At 51.7% G+C, this 27,200-nt stretch overlaps 1 protein-coding gene across 4 annotated transcripts in view; it reads left to right on the top strand.

The window, feature by feature from the left end:
- The window catches only part of SEPTIN9 (septin 9), a 145,014-nt gene that overhangs the window by 37,609 nt on the left and 80,205 nt on the right, over positions 1–27,200 (top strand). Inside the window, exon 1 of one of the 4 annotated variants that reach the window (XM_052807450.1) lies at positions 949–2,059. The exons of 2 other annotated variants lie outside the window; for them this stretch is intronic. In XM_052807450.1, the coding sequence (XP_052663410.1) occupies positions 2,038–2,059 (22 nt within the window). In that variant the 5' untranslated portion in view covers positions 949–2,037. Of the gene's footprint in view, positions 1–948; positions 2,060–2,352; positions 2,493–27,200 lie in introns of those variants that run through there. One more of the 4 variants, XM_052807446.1, reaches the window with a different exon arrangement.

Below are 27,200 nucleotides of genomic sequence, written 5' to 3'. Positions count from 1 at the left end.
TGTGCTGCATGGGGCTGAGCAGCTCCCCTGGGTCCTTGCTTTGTGTTCGGCACCTTCGAGGTCTCGGGCAGGAAACATGGTTTCAGACTATTCATGGGAAAACATTGCTTATTGTCCCCTCTCTAATGCCTTAGGCACTGGCAGCAGGAACATGCAGGGCTTTAATAGCAAATAGTGAGTGAACAGGAATCTAAACCTCCCTGCCTAGGGAATAACCTGCTGGGGATAAGAGAGAAACTTCCGTAAGGAATGGACCATCCTGGGGCTGCCTCCCACCAGCTTTCTGCTATCTGATGTGCAGCGGTTGATGCTGGCCTGACCCCACCGCTTGACATTAGCTGTGTTCCTCCCTCTGGTGTGGTGACAGTGATACTCCATCAGCTGCTGTTTGGGGGAAACACGCATTATTGAAAAGCAATGTAGGTTCAGGCTGTCGAAAGGTCCCAGCAGTGCCTGTAATGCCTGGAGTCTTTCCCTGGAAGTTTATTCATCCAGCCAGGAAACAATTTATCCTTCTGCCCATGCTATGGGGGGAAATGTCAGGCTCTGTCACAGCTAGCACACTTGTGATTTCCCATGTGAACTGTGAACATTTTGGGGCAAAAAACGTCACGTGTACTGTGCTGAGCATGCGAGGGTTCTGCCAGCACACCTGGCCTGCATAGCAGCTGTGCCTCCCCTGCCGGCATCTGCCATCCCTGCCTCCAGGCTGCCAGAGGAATGCCTTGTTTGCCAGCTCTGGGAACGGAGGCTGTGCCCTTGCATCTGGCTGGGTGACTCAGGCTCCGCACTATCAATAGGAATCGGTGGCGGATGACACGGGAGGGTGGCATGGGGCAGTTTGGGCAGCGCTGTGCCCGCAGGCAGCGCAGGTAATGTCTCAGCAGAGGTGCTAACGCGGCGTCCCCACTGCCTGCCCTGGCCGCCGGCCAAGTGGAAGCTTCTGAGCAGACCGGCCCATCGCTGCAGCCGCGCATCCCTCCGTCCCAGCCAGGGAGAGGAGGATCTGGTGGCGGGCTCTGCAGGGCTGCTCTGCTCCCTCTGCACCCCTATGCCCTGCCTGGGCATCACTGGGAAGGAAAACTGCTCTTAAATCCCACCTCTGCTCCACCGTGGGACGAAGACGACCAAGAACTTCTGCCCAGGGCAGAGACTTTCACTATCGCTTTTGGGCTGGCTGCAGAAATCCTCCCCTTATTGCCGTTTTGCAGTGGGGAGGAAGGCGAAGTGGGGGCTCGGTGCCAGGGCTGGCAGCGAAGCTCTCCAGTGGGTTGCACAGGGCGAGTAAACATGTGCGGCGCTCAGGTCCTGCCTGGTAGCAGCAGCAGCAACCCATGATGCTGTGCTTGGAATGAAGTCAGCCTTCATCAGCCGAATAGTTTATGCATGAATCGAAACTTCAGACCTGGCAGGGTGGGGGAACGCGCAGGATCAGCGCTCTTTTAAAATGCTGGAGCCAAGGAAGGAGGAGGGGATAGAGGAAATAGCAGGAAAATAAGACTGGGGAAGAAGGGAGAGATTTGAGAAGCTGGATGAGTTGTTCGCTCTGTTATTGCGAGGAGCCAAGTTCCTTAAGCATCTCCTGGTGGATATCAAGAGGGAGCTGTAGAGGCTGGAGCTTTCCCCTGGACACTCGCATGCTGTAGCTTTAAGACTGTTTCACAGAGGACTCGGGATTTCCAGTTTTCCTGCGCCTGGTGGAGTATTTCAGGGAGTTACAGGATTTTTCGGGTCATGCACCCCCTTTTCCTTTTTTCTTCCTCCTTTCTCTTCCTCTCTTACTCTTCCATTTCATTTCAAAGAGACAAAGCTACTTTAGTTTGGAGCACAAACATATGATCAGCACATGGAAATGTGGTAATTTGGATGCATTCATGATTGCAACAGATTGAAGAAATTAGACCAGACAAAGAGCTTTTTTTGGAAGAGGAGGAGGAGGAGGCAAAGCAAGGAGGGAGGGAGAGTGGGGGAAAGAAGGGGACGCCACCGAAAAAAGGGACGGCCGTGACACGCGGATGCTAAATATATCCCGTAGTAATGGAGAGGGACCGGATTTCAGGTAGGCTATTGATCTTTTAATATATTATATTCTGCCTGTGCCCTCTTACCTTTCCAGCAGCTTCTGCACTTTAAGAAGAGAAACAGCCACGCTCCGAGTGGATTTCAGCTGATTGCTTTATTTATTTCTTTTTTTGCAACGCTTCCTTTCTGCATTTCTTTTTTTTTTTTTTCCCCCATCCTCCTGAGCCCTCTAGACAGAAGGTGGTTCCAGCAGAAGGCGGGGGGGGGGGCGAAGGGGGAAGCAGGGGGGAAAAAGAAACTGCTTTCTAGGTCTGGATTTCATTTGAGTCTCTCGCTCCCCCCTCCCCTGCTCCCATGTGCTGCACGGCGCGGGGGGATGAATGCTGAGCCTGTTAGCTCAGAGCTGCAAGCCGGGAAGAGGGAGGAAAATAGCCGAGCTCTTGGCATGGAGACGCGTTTCTGCTCTGAAGGTTGGCTCCTGAGTTTGTGTGTGTGTGTGTTGTGGTTGAGCTTTCCCTGCTTGCCAAAGTATCTTCCCCCGGCTTTTGCCCTCCCATCCTGCCTGGCTGGCTGGACAGGAGCTGCCTGCGTGTCCCGCGGCTGTTCCTTGTGCAATGCCAGAGCCGGTGGTCGGCGGCCCGGCGTGTGCTTCACCTTGCTGGCCATGTGTGGGGGCGTTCGGGTGGGGAGGAGGATGGAGGGGGGGTAAGCGAAGGAATGAATAACTTCATTTAATTCCTCAGCTTTCCTGCAAATTCCACCTAATGGTGCATGCCTGAGTGGTTCCAAAAACTGTTCCCGGGTACGTCCAGCCGTCGGGGAGCCACCGGTGTGGCAGCGAGCTGCTTCTGGGATGGCCGCGACTGTAACTGTTTGCAGGGAGAGGGGACAGGCGGTGTGGCATCACCCACAAGGCTTGCTCTCCACGTGCATGAGCAGGATGGCCGGGATCAAAGAGGGAGAGCGAGGGAGGGGTTGTCTGTGCCAAAATCGGCAGCCCCGGTGTGCTGCAGCCCAACGGTGGGTCTCCATCCTCCCGCCCCTCGTGGTATGGCACAGCTCGCCCTCCTCCGGCATGGCAGCCCCGGAGAGGCACGAGGCCTCTTCTCCTGGGCGTTCCCAGCCGGCTGCTGGGCACTGGCGCTGGGAGGGAAACCACAGGGATGAGAGGAAACGCTCAAGCCAGGGTGGAGCGAAACTGTGGCCAGGGAAAGCTGCTCCCATGGCTGGCCCCTACCAGACCCGCTGGGCCCTGTCCGAGGACGTGCTGAGAGCACCCGGTGCCCCTGGACGAGGACTTACCTGCAGGAGCATCCTCCGCTCCCCACTGCCTCTGGAGAGCGCAGATGGCACCTTCCCGTCCCTCTCTCCATCTCTCTTGCTTGTGCTTTCTCCTCTGGTTTGAGCCACTTCAAAGCATTCCTGAGAGCTGCTCATAACTCAGAGCCCGGTGGGTGTTTCAGCAACACAGGGCTTTGGGCTGGAGAGCCTCTGCTGCTGCGCGCAGGCCTCTGCTAGGCAGGGACAGTTTGGTCCCACTGCGGTTTGGCCTTTTGCATCTCCTGTCACACCCTCGGTGCAGCGCTGGGTCCCTTCCCTCCACGCAGAGGCGGTGGGGGGCTTTGCAAAGGGTGGTTGGTGAGAAAGGGGACTCCCTAGTGATGTGATCTGGGGCTCTTTGTTCCAGAAAAGCCTCCAAGGTGGGTTTTTCTCAGCCTTGAGCTGCACATTGTGTTCAGCTGCTGCGAGGAGCCCAGAGCCCTTGTGCCCAGGCTGGCTGTCACCCGCTCCCAGGGTGTGCAGCACCCAGGGACCCCATGGGCAGGAAGACCCTGGGCTAGTGTCTTTGTGCAAAGATGCAAGAGCTCTTGCTAACCCCTGGGAGGACGTTTGCAAAACGCTGATGTCCGAGTGCGTACGTGTTTCACTGACCTCTGCTGGAACCGGCTTTTCTGTGGGTGGTTCAGATGCGGCTGAGCTGCGGGCAGGGAGGCAGGCAGCAGGCAGGGCACGTGGGTGTGCTCGGTGGCCTGGGCAAGGCTTAAGTAAGCGTGGTGTCTGCCTTCACCTAAGGCGGTTGTGCCTGGGGGCTTGGTGTGGGATGATAAACACGGCTGCTCTGTGCTCGCTCAAGCACGAGTGTGTTGCGTGCTGCGTGGGACCCCAGAGCCGTGCAGGCCATCTCAGTAGTGTTTCTGATATGCAGCTCCAGCATGAAATATGGGATGGGGGAATAGATGAGCCGAAGGGCTGGTCTTGGGTCTTCTCCGCAGGTCCCTGCTTGGAGGGGTCAGCGCAGGCAGGGAAAGCTGCTCAGCTGTGGCAGTGTCAGAGGGAATGCTAAACCCGTGCATGGGGACAGAGCAAAACTGTGCTCAAGGAGATTCTGGGCACAAAAGTGACAATATCACCAGGTCATACAGTTGGCTCCCAGGTCTGTGGCGCAGCATGGATTTGCAGGGTGAGCTGCTCGGCTCACACTGGTCCTGCCACTGACAGCATGTGAGCGGGCTGTGCCAGCTGATGTGCTCCGAGGGTCTCGCGGGGCTGTGGGCTCTGGCACTGCCGTACTGGTGGAGGAGAGGAGCAGGGAGCAGAGCTTGGCCTGCCCTGGGCTCCCCCCTGCCGTGGCCATGCAGGCAGTGCTCCTGGTGCAGGCAGTGGGACAGCCGGGGCTCTGGCTTTAGTGACTAACCAAAAGATGACTCAGATGAAAGCAGATCTGTGCAGTGCTGGGGGCTGCATCCCAGGCACTGTTCTGGCCCTAAACATGCTTTTAATTAATACTCTGCTGTGGGTGGGAATAGCTGACTCCTGAGCTGAGTGTGGGGCTGCTGGATGGGGCAAGGGCACCCCAGGGCGGATGGGAATTGGGCCTGGCCTCTTCTTTGAGGGCTTCTTTCCCACAGCTGCTGGAGCTTGGCATGTCCTGTGGGGTCTCCTCTGCCCAGGGAGAACTCAAGCTTTCTTGCACACAGCTGTGTCCCCTATCCAGGATCCCATCTCCCTCGTGCTTCAGGGGAAGGCATTCAAGGTGCGAGATGATGCTGTAGGTCTGTGCCTGGTTCACTGCCAGCTCCAGGGTAGCGAGGGTCTTCCTCGGTCTCTGTGACAAGGCACCAGTCTCAGGTGGTGCCTGTGGGTGCCAGTATAAGAAACACAATCTCATATAACCTGCTAGTCCCTATTAATCTGGTTAAACTCTCTCTCACACAATTCCTCAAGCCAATACTGCATGAAAAGCCTTAGCTCTAAATTAATTGGTTTCCAGGCATCCTTCTCCAATGGTTTTGGGGCCAGGGAGCTGTGCTTTGGGGCTGCTCTGTTCCTCACATCTGCCCCTTCTCTCTGCCTTGTCAGATTGTGTTGGTGGCAACAGCCTGGAGATGGCTCTCCTGTCTTTCGCTAGCAGATGGCTCTTTTGACTAGTCCAGATCTTTCTATGAAGCTTTAATCTTTAATGCCATGGGCCCTCTTACCGCTTCTTAAATGAAAAGCAAGGGCCTGCAGCACCCCAAGCAGTGGGGTTTTGGTGACTGCGATGGTGGGGTGACAGGATGGGTGCAACCGTGATGAGAAAAGAGGTCTGATCTCCCAGGTAAATTAGTAATGTCACTTTTGAAATTGCACTGTGAAAACTCATTTTAAGAGTTAACAAATGATGATGAGTAGGTGATTGTAACACCTGACTGCAGTGAGTGGCATATGTTAGGCAGGGCCCAGTAGCAGGCAGCTGAGAGTGCTGTAGGTGCATGCAATCTGCTGAACTCCAGAAAGAAAGATGAACTCTTTGTTAACCCATTGGTGATCATTCTTAATCTTTCAGTTACATATCCACTATGGATATGTTTGTGTGTGCATATTCGTACAGAGTTTAACATGGTTTTATACATCATACTATGCACCTAAATGATCCGAGCAGCAAGGAGACAGCCCCTGTTTGCAGCGTGTGGCTTGCAGAGGCTGTGCAGGCAGCAGTTCTCAGACTAAATGCAACAAGACGGCATCTTCAGTGGTCCTCAGAGCCACATGGGAAGCACCATGTGCCTGGACTGAGAAGCAGAAAAGGAAAGTAGTGACCCTGTATGTGAATGCTGGGGGTGTGAAGCTTTGTTGGGAGGGAATGTGCTTGTTTCTTCTTTTTTTTTTTAATAAAAGTTAATCTATACAATGCATGTAGCAGGGCAGAGGTGTTGGGGTTGCTTCTGATCACTCTAGCTATCTTTTCTATTCTCAGGTTTCTTGGTGTCCCCGTTATTCCTAGGAAATAGCAGATAAAAGCCTGACACATTTCTTTTTAGTGGTCTTCTAACTATACACCTTCTTTTACCAAATGTTTTTCTTTTTCCTCTGACTTGCAGCACGTCGCACACGTGGGACACCAGCTCAGGCATTTACAGTCTGGATGGTTCTACCTCCTGTTAGATCCCACTGCATTCATCCAGCCCTGGCACCCAGGGACACCTTCCTGCCTGTCCTGCCTTTGCTGGTGGCTGTTGGTCTGCCCTTAGCCCTCCCTTCTGCTGTCAGCGTCCTGCCGCTCGTGTCCCTGCCTGGTGCTGACCCCCATGGTTTGCTGCAGTGTGCGATGCCATGTCCCCCAAGGCCATGGGCTTGCACGCTATGCACTGTAAAAACTACCTGCAGCTTTTTTCGCCCAAGTTTTTTGTTCGAGCACTTACCTTCATCCCAGATGTTCTGTAGTAACCTGTTGTGACTGTGGGTTTCGGCTCATTTACTAGTAGGTCCATGCAGGCCCTCTCTCAGGGAAGGGTTTGCGTTTCATGAGGCTGCGGAGTTGCCTCTGCAGACAGTTGTGTTCACAGCATGCTCTGTGCTGCTCCCAGCCCACTCTTGGCTGCCTGCTCCTGCCTGGCCAGTGGATGCATTCCCGCAGTTGTCTGAGGCATGTCAAGGTATAAAGTATTATCCATTTCCTGATGTCTGCTCTTAAATCTGCTGGAATTTCTGCTCATCTCCATTAAATACAATCCCATTGTGGGGCACAACTCATCTCTCGCCTGACAGCACAGGTAATGCTTCTCGACACCGCTCTGTTGAACTTGGCTAACCCCAGGGCAGGAGCTCCTTTGCTGCCTGCCCTCCTGCTTCGTGCTTTGCTGGATGACTCGGAGCCTCCCAGCAGAGCAATTCCCATGCTGCTGTGGCGAGGGAGGACATTTCTCATGCAAGTCAGGGCGCTTCCAAGGTCCAGCATACCATAAGGCTGAGTAGGAGCAAGTACGTAGTTAGGGAAGTATGTCTGGGTCAACACATGTCTTCAGTTGCCTTAATGATCTCAGAAGCACAATATCTGTGTCCTGTTGGCTTCTCTATGCAGTACTTGCAGCTGTAACTAATGGACAGAATAATTTGTTAGAGAGCAGCAATGCCTCGTGCTGTGAGTGTTGTAGTTGGGCTCAGGGCTCTGCAGCCAGACCCTGGCATCATATGGGCAGTAGGGAAGGTCCTGATGGGCAGCGAGTCCCATTTTAGGAGCAGTCTTATACCTAAGAAAATCTAGGTGAAATTTCTTGCTCTGCCCCAGATTTTCTGTAAGTCATTGGGAAAAGGTATTTGTGCTCCTATTACCCTTTGATTTTGGGTAAGGATCTGGTGTTTGGGTCTCTGTGCTGAAGCTCTCTGTAGGCAAAGGAGGGATTGTAACAGTGCCTGTCTGTGTGGAGGAGCTCAGAAGTGCAGCTGGAAACTCCAAGCTGTTCTTACACTGCAGCAAAGGGAGTCATGAGTCTCTAAAGTGGGCATGTGCATGGGATCTGAAGCTGTTCCACAGGGACTACTAGTGCTTGATGGCTGCTCCGAACAGCTGATGGAGACAGCATCCATTACATATATGCTTAACCAATATCCATGGACAATGACCCCTTTACACTGAGTTTCTTGGGCTATGCCCACTACTTTTTCTCAATGGTTTCTGTTTGCAAGGGCAGCTTCCTTCCTAAGTACCAAACCTGAAAATTAATTTCCCCATGGTCATCTCTGTGTGGGATACGGCACCCCCTCTGCCTCTCCTCTAGCACTTCAGGCTGCTGTTACGTTTATTTGTCCTGTGCTAGCACCCGGGTACTGCATCCCCAGCACAGGAAATCCGTGAGCCCTTGCTGCTGGATGGAGCTGCTGTTTGAGTGGCAGGTGAAGTGAAATAGCCCTTCAGTGTAACGTTCAAAAGAGTGATGGGATGCTGATGCTGAGAGTGTTGCTAGAGACTTATAAACAGCTCTGTTTTGTGGCTTAGGGAGAATGGGCATGATTTTACAGGTAAATAAAATGCATTAGTTTTACAAGCAATAATCACGCAATAAACCTGAAAGTGTGTTTTTTCATAGAATCAAAACAGCCCAAGTTGGAAGGGACCTCAAAAGATCACCTGGTCCAGCCATTCATGGGAAAGAGAGCCTAGATGTGATTGGACATGGTGCTAGATAATCTCATCTTGAAAACCGCCAGCAGTGGGGACTCTACCGTGTCCCTGGGAAGGTTGTTCCAGTGATTGATTGTTCTCACTGTAAAAAATGTCTTTCTTGTATCAAAATTAAGATTTTTTTAAAATCTTTTTTCCTTGGCCTGCTCTATGTCCATGTGAAGTTGGTGCAACATAAACAGGTCTGTATTAATTTTGTGATTACATCATTACCAGATAACTTATAAACTGAAGCAGTCACTCTTGGAGCAAATTCTGGTTTCCAGTGAAGCCAATCTGGGGAGCGATAAGTGTGATTGCTTGGATGCAGGTTTTGTGGGGGAGCCTGCCATTAGCTCTGCAACATCTCCAGGTTGCAGCTTTGACCATGAACTGGCAGGAAGTTTGTAGCTTGAGGCTGTAGGAATAAAGGTTTGTTTGCATGTCACTCCTGGCTGTCTGATCTGGAAAATTAAACTCTATCATCAAGACAACCAAGTTTGATCTCTGGCGCACTGGAGTAGAGAAATACTCGTATTTTGGTTCTTTCGTTGTCTGAAATGTTGATTCTTCAAAATCCCATTGGGTTTGGAGAAGTGGGGTCAAGGCATAGAAGTGTGGGCACCCTCAGGTGAGGCTGCTAATGAAGGTATTGGTCCATATAGTCAGAAATGACTCTCTCCCTGACTGCCCCCATGCTGGGCTCTCCCTCCGTGACTTCCCAACTTGGGGCAGCATCTGTATATGCCTGTGGCACCACCTTGCTGGCAGCCCACCCTCTGCCATCTGGCACTGCTTGCCTGCATGTAACACACTCTTCTTTCCTTCCAGCTGAGTGCAGGACATGCTTTTTTTATTAGTTTCACATGCTTTTTCTTTCCAGGGCTACATGCTTCAAGCTCTTAGTCATGGTGCCAGAGCAGGGGCTTTGGTGACATAGGCAAGACCTTGCTGATGAGGAGGGAGGCTGACATGGGTGTTTTGGGGCTGGGGGCATGTGCTCGGTAGGTGCTGGGTGTTTTCTGAGCGCTTGATCCCTTGCAGTGGCAGGGAGCACCAGGTCTGCCCAGCATACACAGGATGGAGGAACTCACAGTGGCTGAGCATCCCTGATGAAGCCAGAGCCTTTGTCAAGGGTGATGTGTGTTTGGGTCCATCTGGGTGGTTTAGAGGGACAAATGGAAAGAGCTAAAATCCTGAATACTTGGCAGGGATGCTTGCTTTGAGGGACACTTGGGAAGCTGGAAGACAGCTCCTGGGGAGTCAAATGGTGTGAAACTGCAGGTTGGGAAGCCTGGATCAGGACTTGGACTCAGGCTTTGAGCACAGGGCCCCTTTCTGCTTTACCATCAGACTGGCGAGAGCAGCCGTGTTGGGCAGGGCCACACAGTGGTGTGGGTAAGGCTGCTTTTGGTGCCTGGGTCGGGGATTTTGTCCTTGTGCCGCTGACTTCTGGAGCTACAGCAAGTCACAGGCTCTCCCCATTTCGCTGTCTCTGAGATGTTTGCTTGGACTTTGAGGTTTGGGCATGTCCCTATTTGAGCTCAGGGGAACAGCCTGGTCCTGTGTGAGGGTCTTTATCTCTGCACCTTCCTCAGAAGCACCTGGTGCTGACCAGTCCATGAGCTGTTGTACCAGCTGGTCCCTGTCTCTACCCAGGCTATAAGCAAAGAGCTTTCAAGATCCTCTCATCTAAGCAGTGCTGGAAGTACAGAGCATCGTACTTCTGGTACCCTGCTGCCTGGCCTGGTGGGAATCTGAACTTGGGAGGCTCATCCCAGACCATGGTGATGCTTTCTCCTGCCCAGGAGTGTTTTGTGTGGACTGCTCTGTTACTGATGTTGCTGTGACAGTGCTGTAGGGACCCTGGCTCTGGTCAGAGTTTTTGGGTGATGACTGCTGTGAGTGTACCTGGAGAGAAGGTCCTGATGACTTGTACAGAGACGGAGTTGATTGCCTGGGGCTGCACAAGTGATCAGCCTCAGATCTCCCACTTCCCAGTCCAGAGACCCGTTTCCTTGACTACACTGCCTGTAAAGGAGAGAGAAGAGGCTTTTTTAACTGCTTCAGCTGGCCTTTGCAAACGTATACCCTGTAAAGAGCGCTCCAGAAACTCCTTGCTGCTTTTTTAGCACATATGTGGAGGGGATCCCTGCCTAAGAAGCGTCTTGGTTGGCTTCACCAACCACCTGAATGCCTCCAAGAAGTACGTACCTGCTGGGGCCAGATGACTGAGGTCCCTGGGCTGACTTTGCAAGATCCCGGAAGGGGGTCATCCCACATTTCAAGTAAGGTTATCAGCAGCTATGTCACAGCAACCTTGGTCACTGGTTTCCAGTGGGCTAAGGGCGGATATCATCATCCCCAGAGGCTTCAGTCTTGCATCTTTTTGAGTCACAAGTCTTTCACTCCCAGCAACTCATCCCCATCCCCACGGGTGCATCGGGGCTGGGAACAGGGGTGCTCATGGGCCAGGCAGGGATAACCTGCCCCCAGCAGCTCCTGGGACCCCCAGTCCCAAGGACAGGGCAGGGAACGCGGACCCTCGGGAAGCGGCGATGCTGGGATGCGCACCGTGCTCCTTGCTGCGGGGCGGGAGGGGGCCTGTCCGCCGGCACCCACCCCAGGCAGGAGGGGCAGGAGATGCTCTGGGTGCTGCCTCTTTCCCTGCCAAACCCCAGCTCCCGGAGGCTGGAGCCGGCCGGGGCTGGGCCGGTGCCGTTAGATGGCGGTGTCCGCTTCCCCGCCGGCTGCCGGGGCGGAGCGGAGCCTCCGGGGGGGACCGGGGGTTGGGAGAGCGGAGAGGGGCTGCGGGGCTGCCGGCCGCCCCCTGCCCCAAACCTCTGCCCGCGATCGCATCGCTCATCCCCTGCCCCGGGGCTTGCGGGTCCCCCGGGAGCTCCCTGCGGCCGCCAGCCGCCGGCTTGGATTTCACCTCCAAAAGCGAGTGTGGTTGTGTTCGGCTGTAAAAAGGCAAATAACTGCTGAGGGTTACAGGAGAGGATAGTAAATTCTGATACGTGCATATATGGAGGGATTTTATTCAGCGAAAATAGATAGATATTTCTCACTACGTTGCTAAAAGCATCTGCGTGCCCCTCTCCTAAACAGATCCGCTTTTTGGCACAGCTTTTATTTACCGGTGAGTTGGGATTTAAGCTGCACCGGGAGGGAATGCTCTCCTGGCAATTAGAAGCTGGGCTCTTGGAGTCCTTTTCCTGCTCTTCCACTAAATCGCTCTGTATCCTTGTGTAAATCATTTAACACGTGTGCTCTAACTTCCTATATGGAAAATGAGGTAGATACTTTCCGCTTTTCATAGGCACTTCAGGATCCTCTGCTAGACAGCTGCGAGGGATTTGTTATGATAAAGCTGGGAATTTGACCCCTTTGAGATGTCAGCACCCCCGTGCAGGGCTGGGATGAGGCTCCCTATGGGGTGGAGGCAATGACTGGTGCTAATCTGAGATGTGGAGCTGGGGAGTAGCCGAACATCAGGCTGGAGACGCGAATCATACTCACTGGATCCATCTCTGCTAAGGAGCATGGGCCAAAGAGCAAGAATATGGGATTTATTCCCAGGCTGTGACGTCCGTCCCTTGGTCACCACAGGCATGGCAAGTGCAGGCAGAGCTTTCTTTGGAGGAGCTCTGGTGCCGAGCAGTGCAAAATCACCTGCCAGTGCCATGTTCACAGCTAGAGCACCACCAAACACGAGCTTATGTGTCTCTTCTTCTCTGCTCCACTCATCAACAAGAGCCATCTGACTGTCCTCCATTCACCAGGGACATGGAAGGGCACATAAACCCATTTGTCCTTCCCTGCTGTCTTCTGCTGGTGATGTTCCGCTGAAGTCTTTAAACATTGTCCCCTCTCCCCCTGGAGATGATGATCTCCTGGTACGGGCCTGCCATTTCCCCCAATTTGTCCCCCGATTCCCCCTCCCCAACCCTAAAGAATTTAGCAGTTTTGCTTTATTGCTTTCCTTCTCCCTTGTGGCTTCTCTTGGCTCCGTGAGGTCAATGGCACTTGGAGCGACAAGGCTGGAGCTGCCACTCCAGAAACACTCACCAGGAAGGCTTGTGTCTAAGTAAGCATTCACTGTTTTGTCAGGGTAGAGGCAAAGCAGGCAACCTTGAGAGCAGGTGAACTGTTGGGCTAGGAAGGGATAGACTTCAGTACCTAAAATGTTTACCATTTCTTTCCTCTCTCACATTTTTCACTCCATTCAAGTGGAGAACTGATCAAACCCAACTTCAGCTGCCTAAAAAGGGCTGGTTGACATCTGTATTGACAGATGCTTTCCAGGGAAGGGGGCCCTGTTGGAAACTGCCATGGTTGGTGAGCAGTTGGTTGGTTGTGTTTTGGGGTGCTTTTTTTTCCAGAAAACGTGAAAAATTCCCAGTGGGTGGAGAGGGAAAGTGAGCTATGGAAATTGTGTGTCTCATGGTCTCAGTTGAAACACACCCTGGGGAAGGCATATTCTCCATAAGAGGAACAGCAGTGTTGGTCACAAACCAGGAAACCCTTCCCTCCCTGCTCCCCTGTGCAGCAAGAGCTAGGTGCTGGAGGCAGCATTTCCATCCCAAAGGCTGTTCCTGGTTCCTCTTCTCATACCTCTTCACCCCTTGGGAAACCCACTGGAGTGGCCTGCTTAAGTGCAGGTTGTCCTCCAGGGCTCTTGCCCCTTTGCTCATCAGTTTTTTCCAGCAGACTAGTTTTACTGGTGGTGCTGGGCTCTGTACTTGGGCTATTTGCTGGTTGTGCTTGAGAACATGAGGAATGTTGCTGAATCCCGAGTAATGCCGTCAGTGTTGGCTGAGGTACATGGTTTGGATGCCTGCTCCTAGCCTTGCTCCAAAATGATACAGCAAGAGGTATGTCATGGCATTGGTCTTCACTTGGCGCAGATGCACACATGCACCCAGGGCTGTACAGAAGCTGGGGTGCTAAAACTGGCCTTTTATCTCATAGTTGATCTCCAAATTGGTTAAGACCCACCTCTGGTGTCCTCTACTCACTTTTGTTGCCTCTCCACAGCCCCCTTGCTGTCTCCAGGCTACTCGGAGAGTGGGCCCTTTGTCTGCAGCTGGAGAGGAAACTTAATCTTGCCCTGTTCAAAGGCAAGAAGGGGACAACGAGCAGTGCAGGGCACTGAGGGGTGAAGGAAGGGGATGTGCAACAGCGGCTGATGCAGAGGTGATTTAGTCGTAGGGGCTGAAGGGCTGTGAGGCAACTGTGTGGATGGGAGTGCTGCAGACCTGGGGGAAGAAAAGATGGAGTATTTTGGAGAAAAGGACCTGAGAGGCAGAAGGAGAGGTATGGGAGGGCTTTGCAGCAGCAGGGGTGGGGACTCAGTCTGAGCTCTCCCTTTCTTGGCTTGATGCCTTCCTCCCCCTTCTCTCGCTGCATATGGTGTTTCCTCTTGCAGGCCAGTAGAGACCCTGACACCGCTCCGTCTCTGGTAAAGCTCAGGCTTGCCTGCTCGCCCAAGCTCTGCTCATCTGTCAGACCCTGTGCATAGCAAGAGGAGGTTTGTTTTGCTGCTGGTTACCCACAGAGTGATACAGATCCCTCTGTGAATCTAAACAACGGGCAGACAGCATGGCCCCCACTTTTCTGCATTGAAAGGGTTCATCATACAGCACTAAGTAGCCACCTAAACTGAGTAACTTATTCCTTTTCTTTGATAAACTCGCTCTTGTACAAGGCTGCATGTTGTCTCGGTGGCTGCCAGCGCCCTGTTTCTGGTGGGAGCCCCTCTGTGCCCCGGCAGCAGCGAGCATTGCACGGCATAAATCATGGGAAATCCGGTTCTCTGTTGGACGTACTGTTCAAAGGCACCTTGGTTGCGCTCAGGACATTCTGCTGACAGATTTTCCCATTAAATAAAAAGTGCTAGCTGTTGACATACAAATGTATCCGAAGTGTAGGCTTTTACCGTCAAATTTCACTGCTGCTGGCTTAAAATCCAGAGGGCATGACAGTGTAAAACCAAAGGGGCAGAGGTTGTCTGAACTTTGGCAGAAGTTCACATTGTGTTTTGAGTTGAAATTCAGGTTGCTGCTTCTTCCAGCTACAACTATACCTTCATCCCTTCAGGAGCCGATCCATGTCCCACGGGAAGGACCGGCAGAAGCAGGACTGTTCCCTAATTGCCTCTGTCCATCTGGGAGAAGCCATTTGAGTTAACTGAACTGTCTCTCACGCTTTCTTTTCTGCTTAAACAGTAAATAGGAATTGCATTAAACCATGTAGGTCAGCAGTGGCTGTGGGATGTATAGAGTGTGGTAATATGTGTGAGGATGGCTAAGATGGTGCGTGAGGCTTGGAGGCATCACCTCCATCCAAAACACGTGTACGTCTTCTGTTCCTACCTCTGCCTGTCCGAGGTCCTCAACTCCCAGTGACTGTCACGTGTTTCCCTCCAATTCCTTTAGATCTTGGCTCCCAGGTCCCTGACTTGCCTCCTCATTGCCTTTTGGATCGTTTAAGTATTTTTCTTGTCTTTAGGAAAGTGATTTAATGTCAAGGGCTGCCAATATCTGTAAAGCTGCTTTCTGAGGCAGACTGCTGCTCACAAATGAGATTTTTTTTAAGCAGATATGTCAGATCCATCATCAAAATAACCCATCAAAAATAGCCCCTTCATAGACCTCTCATTCGTATTGCATGGACTTAAACAATAAAGCCAGGCTGGTTTTCAGTCCTTTTCCTGGCTTGGGAAAGAAACTGCTTTAAAAAAAAACAAACAACAAACCTGGTGTTTTCCAGTAGAGATGCAGAATTTGCTCTGCGGGGAGCTGGTCTCTCTCAGGAAGCGCTGGAAGTGGCCATTTGGATTTAATGCCTTGCTCATCAGCTGTATCTGCTGTGAACAGGAACATCTTACCCTGCAAGGACTTTGCTGTTTTCCATTAAATAGGAAGTTGCCCTTTTAGTATTAAGAGTTAAGGGCAGATTCTCAACTGACATGGGCTGTCAGAGCTCCACCAGCTCCAGCAGCTGAAAGTGTATTCCCTCACAATCCTGCTGCGCTTGGCGTTTTCCTAGGGTTATATAAACATCCCTGTTTTATAGATGGGGCCGGGACATGCAATCTGCAAACTGCTGACAGTCCCTTGCAAGATGCAGAGCTGTACCAGAAGCTTTGGCAGCCCTGTGACATCAGGGAGAGATGGGAGCCACCTTGGGCAGAGCAAAGCCATCAGGATCCTGCCGTGGGGTGTGTGCTGTGGCTTTGGGTCAGCCCCGCACCTGCCACTGCTGAAGAAGTTGTTGGGAGCCGATTCAGACGCAGCAAGAGGCTCAAGCCAGCAGGGCTGGGGTACCTGCACATCAAAGGTCATCCTCAGGAGAACTTTTTCCATCGGTTCAGGATGCTGCAGGAGCTGGACCTGCACACCTGCTGCACCACGATCAGGTTTTTCCATCTAGGAAGTTGTAGGAGTTCAGGTTTATCTCTGTACTGGCAGGCAAAGGAGGATGCCACACCTCTGGGAGGTTCTGGGGTCTGGGTGGAGTGGGAAAGTGGAGAAGCAGGACACAGGCTTTGGGGAGCTGCGTTTCATGGGCTTGCCTTGAAGCCAGGGCACTTTGAGATTTCCAGGGGCCCTCGGGAAGGAGAGTAGTGATAAGTCTGGGTCATAAATAACATTCCCTTGCCCTTCTAGTGATTTCTAACACACTGTGCTTTTTTGACAGCAAATGCAGCAACAGGCTGTAATCCACAGGGGCTTTTCTTGGCTCTCAAGCTGAGAAAGTGCTTGCTCCAAGTGGGCTTGGCTGCAAGGAGCTCCCAGCTCTGGGTGTGAAGGTCAGAGGGGAAAGGAAGTAAAGGCACAGATAACACATTGTAGGGCTCTTTCATTGCCAGGCTGGGAGATTTTGTTGTCCTCAAAATTGAGCTCCGGGAAGTGTGATGGGTGATGCTGTGGCTGCTCCTATGGGACCTTGCGGTGCTGCAGCTCCAGGAGAGCTGCACAGCTCCCTCAGGAGAAATACCTAAGGGGAATGCAGACCAAATACAACCTGTAAATGCCTAACAGGTCTAACTGCTGGGGCTGGAAATTCATCCTTGGGTGACTGATGTGGGCTGGGGGGCCCTTGTGATAGAAGATAGACAGACATCCAGTCTCTCTTTGGATGTGGCTAGAAGATAGACTTATCGTCATGTAAAAGATCAGGAGTGGTAATGAGATGCAAAGAGGTCCTCGTCTTTGGGATGGGAAACTTTTCAGGAATGCCCAGACAGCGTGGAACACCTAGAACTGTGTCTGGCTTGGGATGTTTCTCCCTGGAAGATATCAAGTTCATCCCCTGCTAACCATCCTTCTTCTGCGTAATGTAAACTCCGGTCAGACCTTCCCAGGCAAACCCCTGGCTGTGCCTCGGTGTGGAGAGGCTGTGGCTGTTTCCTTATAAGATGAGGGTTTTATATTGCTTTATTCCTTTGTCAGCCTTCCTTGAGTTTTGCCAGCTCTTCTCTTTATCAGCCAGAAGCTTCCTAGATGTAGAAGGAAAGCACTGTGTTCAAAATGCTTCTTCAATGCCTAGTTCAGGAAAATAAAGAAAATTGCGTGATAGTACCACTCTGCCTCTGAGTAAGGTGCATCACTAGGGGCGTGCAGAGGGAGATCGCCTGGGTCTCAGGACAGGGACGGGTTGTCTTCACATTCTCAAGTCTGCAGATGCTCAACATATCTGGCATGTGAGAACTGGGCTGGACTATTTGCCTCTTTAGCAACTGGAAGCAATCCAGCCTGCCAGTTCCTGCAAAGCTCATCCTGTGGTTTAGTGGATAATACTGATCCTTGTTCAACTTCCATGCTTTTGTGCCTTGCAAGCGGGTAGGGAAGACTTTGCAGAGCTTGTACTGTGCTGGGATCCCAGTTCATTGCTGTGGAAGGCAGCATGAATATTCATTATGCTGTGGAGTGCTTGCTCCATAGTTTAATAAAATGTTTATTATTACACAGGAATGACCATAAAAATCGTGGCAGGCTGTAGCTGGTCAGCATGTGTAAATGATGTAGGGTGATATCAATAACTGAGGAGGAAGGGTTGTATCTTTGAACTCAGCGAAGTGTCTTCACAAGTGCACTTACAGGAGTTTGACTTCTGCTGACGTTGTCTCCTTTTCTGCCAGGATGAGTGTTTGGTGTCTATGTTCTTGTGCAGTTATGAAGCTGACTGTAGTCAACGCATGGTTGACTGAGCTCAGAGACCAGGAGCTACACAAACCTGCATTTTCTCAAGCAATCGGTAAAGCTGCTGAGCGATGCAAATCAAAGTGACAGCCAAATCAAGACAGATCCGTTGAAGATGAGCATTCCGGCTTTATTCTGGGACTGCACCAACGTGACTAAAAGTGAATCCAAGTGTCTCAAACCTAATGTTATCCTCAGCAGACCGAGGGTGATCTGATGCTGTTGCTGGTGTGTTCGTATCTCAGCTAATGAGCAACTTGGCAAGGTTGGTGAGGTTGTTCCTTGTCCACAGAGCAGAGTTGGGACAGCCCCTCTCAGAGAGGTGCAGGGGGGGTCTCTGTGAGCAAGAGGAGATGCTGGCTTTTGGTGCTAGGATGTCTCCTGGCCTCTCTGCACTGAGAGACAGCAGGGCACAGATATGTCCCCTGGATAGGGTGGAGAAATGGGTTTTCATGTCCAAGAGTTTGTTTCAAGGGGCCTCATCAAACCTGCAAAACACTGAAGCTTTTAGCCACATCTGACATGAGGGTGCTGTACCCGTGCAACACCGCTGGTCTCCATCTGTGTATTAAACTCTGTGTTTAATGAAGACAGGACGGAGGTTTCACTAAAGAGCAGGACAGCACAGAACAGAGTGGAATTTGTGAGCGAGCCCTGCAATTCTGCCTGTGCTCCCACCTCACCTAAATCCGTGGATATATAGAAGATAGATGAGGTGAGCAGATTTTGGTATGAATGTGGCTGGCAGCAGACACAGATCATGGATTAAACATGTGCATTGCAAGAAAGGGGCTTTCTTGAGGCAGACAGAGAGGCCTGCTGTTGCCTTGCAGCCCTATTCATCTCCAGCTCTGATGCTAACATCATTATCAATGTGTTTATATGAAGCTTGGCTGCAAAATGGCTCATCGTCCTCAAGTTTTTTCAAGCAAGTCTGTAGCTTTACTAAATACTCCTTTTATTGTGCTGCCAGGGGCTCTCCCAGAGGCCAGTAAAGGAGGTGGCCTGTTTGGCCACAGTGATATCTGGACCGGAGGTTCAATTCCCATGTGTCTTAAATCTGTCTGCAGACTGGCAAGCAACCAAGTGGGCGCCTCTTTCTCCAAGTAATTGACTGCTTATGTGCAAATCAGCCTCTAGCTGCTTCCACGATGCCTGGCTCACCAGTCACACAAGAGCATGCCTCTGCCATCATGCTCGCAAACCTTGCTGAGTACCCGGGCTGTGCAGGGAACGGTGAGGATGGAGACAGCCCAGCCCTGCTTCTGCATCGGGCCACCATCCTTGGCTCCGAGCAAGCACCCAGGCCTGCTCTGGGCCGTTAGCACTTCTCTGCAGTGTATGAAATAGCTGTCCATCCTCCAGCTGGCAGGAAACGCTCTCCCAAGTTACAGGCAAGCGTTGTGGAGAAGACTTGTTTGGAAACCACCTACAGAAGGGGAGCTGGAGCTGCAGATGAGATGCCCCTGGCAGGGGATGTGCAGACCTGTGGCCGGAGCTGGTGGCAACAGCATGCATCCGTGGAGTGATTAAGGGTCCTTCTTGTGGGAGGGTGCTGCTGATATGTCAAGGTACGTGTTTCCGCAGAGGAGTGCTCCCCAGGCACCTGGGCACTGGATTGAGGTAGCAGAGCAGTTTTATTTGACTCTCAGGAATGTCATCTGGTCGTTAAACCAACCAGACTAGGGGTACTGTGGTGCAAGGGGAGGCTGGGGGGAGAAGGAAGGTATGTAAAGACAGAGCTCAGGTCTGGCAGTTTATTCCCTTGTGTTAATATAAACACGGCTGTGTTGGTCTGCCCCGTGATTACTTGTCTGGGAGTAACAATATCCCTTGACTTTATAGACACTGCCAGTCCTTGCTGAACGAGAAGGGCTGATGCTTAATGCACGCAGCGTTTTCCTCCTGTCATTCCTTTATAAGGAAAAACATTTCAGATTCTGTTTCTACCTTATTTTAACTTCTCCTAAACGAGGGCAGTTTAATTCTGTTGGTGGAACATGTAGTCCAATACTCCCTGACCTGGTGTAGCTATTACAGGCGCTAGCATTGCAAATTAAGATGAAGTATTAACGAAAAGTCAGCACGGTGAGGCTGAGCTCACCAGAGAGCATGCAAGGTGGGGTGGCGAGCCGAGACAGCCTGCCTGGAGTCTGGAAATGGGAGAAGTGGTAACGACAAGCGGGCACCGTATGAATTTCTCGTTGCAGCACGGCTTGGTGTGATGGCAGTGGCCACATCTCGTCGAAGGGGAATTTGCCCCGTTCCCCTTTTCCTGCTGGGCTTGACCACAGGGTTTATGGGTGGAAACAGAGCACGGGCTGCGTGTGAGTGGAGACAACCCAGCCCTGTCTGTCACTGAGAGGGAGCAGACCCAGCTCTGCTCATTCAGGACATTGGGACTCTGCAGTCCTCATTTAGAAACCAAAGCGGCAGAGTTAATTACTCAGCAGCCTGCAGCAAGATGCTATGTACGACTGCCCAGGGAAGGGTTGTGTCCCACAGCTGATGGCAACACAGATGCTGCTGAAGTGTCTCTGAGTTTTTCCCTATGCCAGGACCCCCAAACTCAGCCCATCTCCAGGGTTTCACTGTCCTGTTTGTTGGGGGATTGCTAGCGGAGAGTTTCTCTCCCCCTCGTACTGCTTGCTGGAAATCTCCTCCTCTCCTGCCTGGCTTGGTGCCGTCTCTCTCCATGGCTGGTGCTCTGCTCCCGGCACGCTTGCAGGCCCCTTTCCCATTTAGGGCAAATGCTGGATTGCCCCTGCTTTTGGCCTGCTTGCAGCACATCTCCCAGCTGATTTTTTTTTTTTTTTTGATCCTCTTTGTTTCTGGAGGCTGAAATCCCCAGCGTCCCCCAGCTGTGTGTGCTGGCTGTGGCTCATGCTGAGAGATGGCTCTTGGAAAGCTGTGCTGGGGCAGGCGTGGATGGGGGGAAGCCCAAGTGTTGTTCTGCTCTGGATGCGGCTTGGTGTTGACAGTCTCTTCTAGCAGACAGGGTGAGCCTGAGGGTGGTGGTGACAGCGTCAGGTCCTTCCTGCAGCAATGATTTAATTTCAGCAGAAACAAGTGCCCTGCAGCGGGGAGCCTGCAGGCACGGGGCTGTGCATGGGCGGGAGCTGGGGCAGGCAGAAGTGGCTGAGCACCTGAAAGGGAGAGGAAGTCAAAGGAAATTCCCCTAAAAGCTTGCATGTTGAATCAGGTTTTTTTAATCCAGATTTTTAAATCAACTGTGCAACTTCTGCATCTGCAGAAGAGGCTGAGTCTGTTAGCAGTGCTGGGTATCTGAGAGATGGTGGGGCAGGGAGCAAAGGCTGGCGTGCTGATGGGAGACCTGGTTAGAGGGGGGTTGTGGTTCCCTTTGCCCTGCCCTGTTTTTCCAGCAGGACAGGCGACTGGAGTCTGAGCGCCTGGGCTGCCTCTTGTGTTTGGGGTAGATCCCTTGAACACGCAGCTCGGGGTTCCTGCTTTAGTGCTGCTTGGCCAGCTGGGAGCCTGGAGCCTGCCTAATTGTGCTGGGTTCTGGTTAGTGGGGGATTACCTTGGTTGTGTCTTTTGTGTAAGTCAAAGAGTTGTAATAAACTTTTCGAGAGGACAATTTAATGAGATGTAAAAGCCAAGGCAGACCCTGCCCTTGCTGAAGGCAGCTGGTCCCTCCTCGGGTCCAGGCTGGCCCCTCCTCGGGTCCAGGCTGGCCCATCTCTTTCCCATTTGCACTCCCTGAGCCTAGCAGTTTGTTAACAGCACGGATCTTGCCTAATTTTATATATGTGCCTGTGTTGGACCCGCCAAGCTCTCCCAGCAGCAGCAGTGCAGGCAGTGGAGCTGAGGGCATGGTTCCTCTGGCCAGACATTCACAGGGTGATGCCAGGGGCACCCAAATTTCCATCCACATGGAGACGGGAGCACATAGCCCGTGGATTTTGGCAACGATGCCTGTTCACTTGTGTACCCTTCCCATCCCTGCGTGCTGGAGCTGGAGCAAAGGGGAAGCTGCCGGTGGTGCTCGGTGCTGCGTGGATGCTGACCGCCACACCTCAGCGTCCCCGCTGGTGGATTCGCTGGCATTTGCCAAAGCCTTTCAAAGGAAAGGAAAATTGTGTTCATTCTTCCTCTCCTTCCTTTCCTCCTGCTCTTGTGTCCTCCTCCTGCTGTGCAGTGAGCTGCTGCGCTGTGTCCATGCTGCCCGGAGGAAGCCGAGTGGGTGTGGGGCTGCGGCTCCGTCTGGGAATTGTTCTTATCAAACTGGTTTATGTCAAAAAGGAATAATAATAATAAAACATTTGATGGTAAGCAGGGGGATCATGAGGTACAGCTGCTCCCGAGGCCTGACCTGCAGCTCATGGCACTTCCTGAGCCTTTACGGAGAGTTTTAGGGTCTTTGTGCTGCAGCAGATTTTGTTGCATGCCTGAAATATCTCAGAGGAGCAGGGAGAAACAACTGGGGGCTGGCTCAGGGAGCGCGAGCTGCTGGAAACGTCTCTCTGAGAAGCAGGGGAGAAGTATAAGAAAAGCAAGTTTCCTGCCATGAGCTGGTATATTTATGACTGGAAAGATTTGGGTTGAAAAGGTCGTGAGCAGGCGGCTGAGAGAGCAGCAGAGGCAGTGGCTGTAAAAGCTGTTTTCCCGGCTCACGCCCCGCTCTGCAGCAGGGACGGGAGGGTCCCGTGGGGGTCCTGTGGTCCCATGTGATGGGAGAGGGATGGTGAGCACCGGAGGGGTGAAGGACAGTGCCAAAGGCAGCTGGGATGTGCGTGGGGACGTGGGATGGAGCGGGATTTGCACCCGTGGGGCTGCTGTGGGGATGGGCTCGGCATGGGGAGCCCACGCTGTGCCTGCCTCCTCCCCTTGTTGTGCGGGGATGGAGTTTCCAGCCCTGCCTTGGACACCACGTGAAAATGAGACGTGCACATCTGGAAGCAGAGTGCAGGCACGTAGTGCTGCCAGTTTATTTATTCCTGCAAATTCTCCCTAATTAGGGACTGCTGGGAAGTTTGCAGTAATGGAAATGGCCTCTTTCTGAGGGGTTCAATGTTATGGATGACCCTTGCCTCCCCTTTTTCCCCCTGCAACTACCATAAGCGTGTGGTAGAAATGGAGGGGGGAGGTCTTCCCTACCTCGAGGTCCAGGCATTGCAGTTTCTTCTGGAGTCAGATGCACCCTCAGCCACGCGGGAAGGCTTTGCAATGGAAACATGCTGTGCCATGTGTGTGTTAAACTCATTAGAGGATGAGCAAGGTTTCTGAAGCCTCTCGTTTCTGTTTAAAATATCTGTGCTGTCACGCAATGTTGTTTTTTGTGCCTGTTTGGTCTTAATATTAAAATGCACTAATTAATAATTAATATTTTTTAAAATAATTAAAGTAATTAAGCCGGTTTTCTGCTTGGATCCTAAACTGCACCTCCAAGTTTCTTAGGAAAGTCTGACCTAAAACTAAATGAGAAGAACAAGGGCATGAGACTAAGTTTGTTTTAACTGCGTGAGGTTCAGGCAGATGCAGTTCCTGATCCTCTTTCCATTTCCTTCCCCTGCAAGCGTCCCCCGCCGTTTAATCAACATCAGGGAGTTGTGCTTCCCTTCCCTTCCCTTCCCAGGCACGGGGGCTGCCAGCCCGCTCTACCAGTGTGGTGGGGACCCCCCCCCCAGCCCCCCTGCCCTCCCGGGAGCACTGGGATGGCTGGGTGTGCACTTGGCTGGGGCTGGGCCGATGAGCCTGCCCCGGGCTCGGGCCAGTGTTTCCCTTTCCAGGCTGTCGGCATGCACAATAACCGGAATCACCAGCTTGGCGTGAAACGCTTCAAGCTGGGCTCCAGCACCGGCATGAAGTCAGTGGAGCCCACAGTGAGCTCGTCCTGTCCATACAGATCACCGGGCAAATTGGTTTTTGGAGTTGATGAGGCTTGGAGTGCACAGGAGGGTGTTTGTGGGGAGCAGAGCTGTGCCCTCCCAGCCCAGCCATGTGCCCCTGGATCCGAGCATGGTGGGTGCTAACCCGCAGCATTCTTCCTGGCAGGCAGTGGGACCGGGTGCCTGGTTTGAATCCCACCTTAGCACTGGTGTAAACCCAGGGTGACTTCATCGGTCCCCACGGAGGCAGGGGAGGTGTTAGGGACCATGAAGGATTTGCACACATGGGGCGCAGGAAAGACTCATCTGTGTTTTCAGATTAGCAGGGTGAGAGGATGGATATTGGTCCTCCGCTTGCCCTGCTCAGTGTAACCACACGCGATGCATTCCCTTGTCCTGTTTGAGAACAAGCTGGTACCTACTCTGCACACTGACTTAATGGGGTTAAACCTAAGACGAAGTTAAGCCTGCATCTTCTTCACAGCTGACTCTCTGCTGGAGGTGGGGAAGAAGAGGCTGCAGGGACCTTGTGTCTGTGGTTGTTCCTCCACCCGCCCAGCTCCGATGGGGCCTCTCAGCTCCAGGGCTGTCCCAGAACACCAAGTTTGCTGTTTCTCCTGTTTGTGCAGTGAACATCTGAGAAGCTGTAGGCTCGGGGACCGTCTTCTTCCCCATGTCACATTGTATTTCCTACGAGCAGCCGTGCCCCACCTTGAAACCTCTTTGGCGCTTTGCCCCCTTGATTTCACAGCAGTCCTTTTATATCTCCCATCACTAGCTGTTAAAATCTTCTCATTTTCAGCTCTTATTGACCTGTTTGTACCATAACCGTGTTTGGATTTGGATTGGGATTTTTTTTTGTTCCCTTGGCAACGGTGATCTTCGCCTGCAGCAGCTGTCCCCTGTGGTGCATCTGCGTGCAATGCTTCTAGCAGTCCCATCCCCTCCCCACCTTCGTTTCTGCTTGCTCTCACTGATGCTGGGTAGCCAGGATGACTCAAGACAGAGCACTAGTGATTTCTGCTTTGCTGCTGAAAGTATCTAATTTACTATGTTTTAGGAGGGCGCTTGCTTTAACTGCGTGGCATCGGAGGCTTGCGGTCATTCTGGGACCCACCGATGAGGTGAGGTCCTTCACACTGATGCGCTTTTCATGAGCAAAGACTTTATTAAAAGCCCTTTGGGTACTGACCTTCTGCATTCTTCCAGATTTCATCCTGTTTCTGTTATCCAGTCTTCAAAGTTATCTGACCCTTTCTGTGCAGTACCCTGGCTTTGCATTTGTAACAGGGGCTGTGTAGCTCTGTGGCACTAAGGGATGAGATCTGACCATGTTTCCTTCATCAAGAAAATCAGTTAATTATCCAGAAATCTCAAATCAGCAAACTTATTTTGAATTTTTTAAACTTTTCCCATGATCTTAGTTTCCTTGCAAAGGAAAGGAAGTGTGACTAGCACTGAAGTGTGGCCGTCCTCGCTTTTATTTCCTACTCCTTTGGAAGCAGGAAGAGCTTGAAGTCTTGGGAAAGAGCCTTTTTTGGTGACAGTTCCTGTGTAATCAGCAGGGCTGGAATCATGCCGTCATCCACATGAAAGCATGGGCAGAGGTGATGGGAACTGCGCCTCTGCTTTTCCTTCCAGAGTGCCCCCCTGTCCCCAGCCAGTAACACTGGCACTTCCCAAGGAGCCGGGGTCCGGATTTGGCGCTGCTCACCACCGCAGCCACGTCTGGTCCTACGACTTGCCAGCTTGCTGTCTCTGAGTGATGGCTGTTACATGCCTCAGTTTCCCCACCTGTAATATGGAGATCATTGCACCTCTTCCTGGTGGATTTGGAAGCAGAAATGTTTTTTTGGGCAGAAGCACAAGAATTCAGAAGGTGCAGGGAGTGGAGAAGGGGAAGGGAATTGCAACAGCTTTTTTTTTTGGCTTAGAAGAGGTGTGACTCGCCATTCCTTCACCTTCAAAATCTGCCTTGTCTGGGTTGTTATACATCTGTTTCTACCTGTTACTCTGCATTGGTGCTGCCCATCTGACAACAGCCGAGTGCATGGTGCAGCCAGTGCTGCCCTGCACTTTGGCTTGAAGCGATGCCGTGGGGATGTTAGACCTCTGCAGATGTTGGGGGTTGGTGTCGCATGTTGCAAGAGCCTCCACCCACGTCCTGCACCTACCCAGAAAGGCCGGGAAGGATGTTTCATCTGTGATCAGCAGCAAGAAAAGATACTTAGACTCTCAATAGAAACATTAGGTGGTTAATAATAATATTTAGCTGCTCCTACATAGTCCTTTTGGTCAGTAAGTCTCAAAGCATTTTATAGAAGAGACCAGAATCAATAAAGAGTTTTGTTTTCTAATTAAAATAAGAGGAGGAAAGGGAAGATGCTGTGGATGAATTACCTGCTTTTGCATACAAGAGAATTTAAGATTCAGGTAGCCACAATGACTCATGCCACCTAGTCTAACCGAGCCTGACGCTCATGACTGCAGCAGATTGTGAGACTGATAAGAGCTTTGTGGGTTCAGAAAAACCTTGACTTGTGTGAGGAAGAAAATCTGCCTGAAAAACTGCATTCTTAGCAGCTTGCAAGGAAACAGTAAGGTGTTGTTTAAAATGCGTGTGGATAGGAAAGTCCCTTTTCTGCCTCAGCCTGTCTTGATAAGGGATCTTCTAATGCTGATACCTACCATCTCCTTGGGTCCCCCCATGCTTATGTCACGGCAGAGGCAGTGACCAGCGCTGGCTGCTTCTGGAGGAGGTTATGCTGTGATGTGGAGAAACCCTTGAGGTACATCACTGCCTGGAGGGCAGGAGGGCCCAGGGAGAAGGTACCTAGGGGACAAGAGTCAAGTTTTCTTGCATCTGCCAGGTATCATGGCATCAAGCTAGTTTTAGATTGGTATCGATAACTAAGTGATCAGCAGATTTTACAGACTGCCTTTTCTGGGGCAGGAAATCACTTCTAGGCCAACAAATCAACTTTGCAGGAAGTTTATTGCTCATCTGAAGAGCAGAGCAATGGTGAAAGAAAAAGGGCTGGGCAGTCAGTGCCCTCAGTGGCCTGGGTTAGTAAGGAAACAAGAAATATTTCCATTGTAATGTAATACAGCAAAGAAAGTAATTTACTTAAACCTCTCCTGCAGCCAGTGGTTCGCAGAACAGGGATGGTGTCTTGGACAGCAGTTGCTGTGTAAAGTATCCTGAAGGTCTCAGCTGAGCAGGAGCTCAAGATGAGTCCTCTGATACAATAAAAACAGTTAGTGAGACCCTTGGTTGTGTACAGAAGGGGAGCAGCAAGCAACAAAAGAGAGGTGATCTGCTCTCTTTCTTTTGAAAAGTGAGTTCTCTCCCTTTATTAAAATCAAAATAAAAATCTGATGACAAACGCTTGTGAAATGTTGGGAGAAAGGAGCAGGAAAGCCAGATAAGTGACTACGGGACCAAAGAAAGTACCTGACACGAAGGACTAAAGGAGCAGAACCTGATTAGTTTATCAAAGGGAATGCAGGTGACGTGATCAGTGTGGGAGATCTTTCATCAGGAGAAGGCTCAGGGTCCTTAATCTCCTCAATCTACCAGACAAGGGCAAAGCAGGGCCTGTGCCGAAACTGCATTTGGATAAGCAGTACGACACACGCTTGTGCTATGCTGATGGGGAGACCCAGAAACAAATTCCAGGGGAGGTGATGGATTCTCCA

The sequence above is a fragment of the Harpia harpyja genome, chromosome 14, assembly GCF_026419915.1.
Source record: "Harpia harpyja isolate bHarHar1 chromosome 14, bHarHar1 primary haplotype, whole genome shotgun sequence".
Classification (NCBI taxonomy): Eukaryota; Metazoa; Chordata; class Aves; order Accipitriformes; family Accipitridae; genus Harpia; species Harpia harpyja.
This window is presented reverse-complemented; position numbering and strand designations above follow the sequence as displayed.